The sequence below is a fragment of the Bison bison genome, unplaced genomic scaffold, assembly GCF_000754665.1.
Source record: "Bison bison bison isolate TAMUID 2011002044 unplaced genomic scaffold, Bison_UMD1.0 scf7180017864485, whole genome shotgun sequence".
NCBI lineage: Eukaryota > Metazoa > Chordata > Mammalia > Artiodactyla > Bovidae > Bison > Bison bison.
In genome coordinates, this window is record NW_011495045.1 from 7,604,882 (window position 1) to 7,607,002 (window position 2,121).

Below are 2,121 nucleotides of genomic sequence, written 5' to 3' on the forward strand. Positions count from 1 at the left end.
CAGGCCATTTCCTTCTCCAGGGGATCTTCCCGACCCACATTAGGACATGTGTAAAAGGTAAATGAGTTTGAATAAACTCCGGGAGTTGGTCAGGGACAGGGATGCCTGGCGTGCTGCGATTCATGGGGTCGCAAAGAGTCGGACACGACTGAGCGACTGAACTGAACTGAAAAGGTAAAAGCGAAACAGAGACATAGACACAATGTATTTATATTAGATTCCTCTAAACTGTTGTTTATTATAGATACATTTCTCTCCTGCTTTGTTAACCCTTCTCTATAGTTTATTCCGCCGGAAGAGAAAGGAGGCCCAAAGTGTCAAGTGACCTCCAGCCTTTCCCCAAACTCTTCCAGTCTTTTTTGCCTTTCTCTTACCTCTGATTTGGGCGCTGCAAGATGACGCCAGCGTTTCGAGCCAACGGCTTGCTTGGTCGCGCAAATTGAGTTCTTGGGTGGAAACGTAGCGTTCTGTATTTTGCACAGCTGTTAGGACCTCTCGTTAGTCGTCCCGTAGTCGTCTTCCTCTGAGCATACATTCCTACAGAACCCTTATAGCTTCATGAGCCTGGCTTTTTCCTTTGGACACCTGGCTCCTACCCCATCTCTCCCACGTTCATTAAATCTTCTCGGCTTTACCCTGGCTAAGGGCTTTAGCCTGCCCCCTGGTTGCTGCTGTTTCGCTCGAGTTTCTGTGGTTTTAGCTTCCCCAGTTAGTCAACCGAATCCCTGAACTCTGAGAATGTTTATGCCTCTCATCTCCATTCCCTTTTGTAAGCTTATATGTTACATATTCGTGGTCCCTATATATTAGGGGGTGCTTCTCTTCGTTGTTTCATTCATTCAATAAACATTTACCAATCTCCTCTGTAATTCTCTTAAGTGTAAAGAGCCACAGACAGCATAACTATAACAGGAACAGGAACAGGAACTGCGTTGATTCTGTAGAAAATTACCACATCCCTCCAGTCTTTGTGGAGGCAAATAATTATTGAGAGCCTTCTATATGTGAGACACAATTCAAGACAGATGTGATCCCTGTCCTGTTACCTTCGATGGGAGAAAGGCAAAAATCTTTAACAAACAAAATGATCACAGATTGTATACTGAAGAAAATAAAATAGGAATATAAGAGAGAGAATAGTTTTCTCTGAGGAGGTTTAGGATTGACCTGATGAATATGTGTTAAGGTTGTATAGTTTAAAAGGTAATAGTTTAACAATTCAATGGTAATACAAATTTGGTATAAAACCAGTGCAGAAATAGAATGGTCCCTCTTGATCCTATACTCTGTTGCAGAAAGGGGGACCCCTTCCAGGGTTTGAATGGGGGCTCTTGTCTAACACTCGGAAATGAATTGTCTGAGGAGACACACATGCTGATAAAGCGGAGGCTTTATTGGGAGGAGGCACCCAGGTGGAGAGCAGTAGGTAAGGGAAACTGGGAGGACTGTTCTGTCACATGGCTGATGGTTTTCTCTGTCCAATCATTCTGAGTAGGGTCCTTCCTGTTGGCGCATGTATTGCTCAGCCAAGATGGATGCAAGTGAGAAGGATTCTGGGAGGTTAGAGGACGCGTGACATCTCCTTTTTCCCTTTCCTTAACTCTTCCACTTGGTGGCTTATCAGTTCCACGTTCCTCAACAGGACCTTCTGTCATAAAATAAGGCATGGAAGTAGTTACTATGGTGCTTGGCTGGAGTGGGCAGTTTCAGTCAGTTTCCCCTAATATCTCCACCATGAAAAGTTTGGTGTATGTGCTTCTTGATATTTTTATAAGCATACATAGATCAGATCAGATCAGATCAGTTTCTCAGTTGTGTCCGACTCTTTGCGACCCCATGAATTGCAGCACGCCAGGCCTCCCTGTCCATCACCAACTCCCGGAGTTCACTCAGACTCACATCCATCGAGTCAGTGATGCCATCCAGCCATCTCATCCTCTGTCATCCCCTTCTCCTCCTGCCCCCAATCCCTCCCAGCATCAGAGTCTTTTCCAATGACTCAACTCTTCGCATGAGGTGGCCAAAGTACTGGAGTTTCAGCTTTAGCATCATTCCTTCCAAAGAAATCCCAGGGCTGATCTCCTTCAGAATGGACTGGTTGGATCTCCTTGCAGTCCAAGG

General features: G+C 45.2%; 1 protein-coding gene across 1 annotated transcript in view; it reads right to left on the reverse strand.

The window, feature by feature from the left end:
* The window catches only part of WDR75 (WD repeat domain 75), a 42,664-nt gene extending 41,573 nt beyond the window's left edge, over positions 1–1,091 (reverse strand). The window contains exon 1 of the mRNA XM_010862913.1: positions 375–1,091. Coding sequence (XP_010861215.1) covers positions 375–535 — 161 coding nt within the window. The 5' untranslated portion in view covers positions 536–1,091. The remainder of the gene's footprint in view (positions 1–374) is intronic.
* Positions 1,092–2,121: the final 1,030 nt, after the last annotated feature.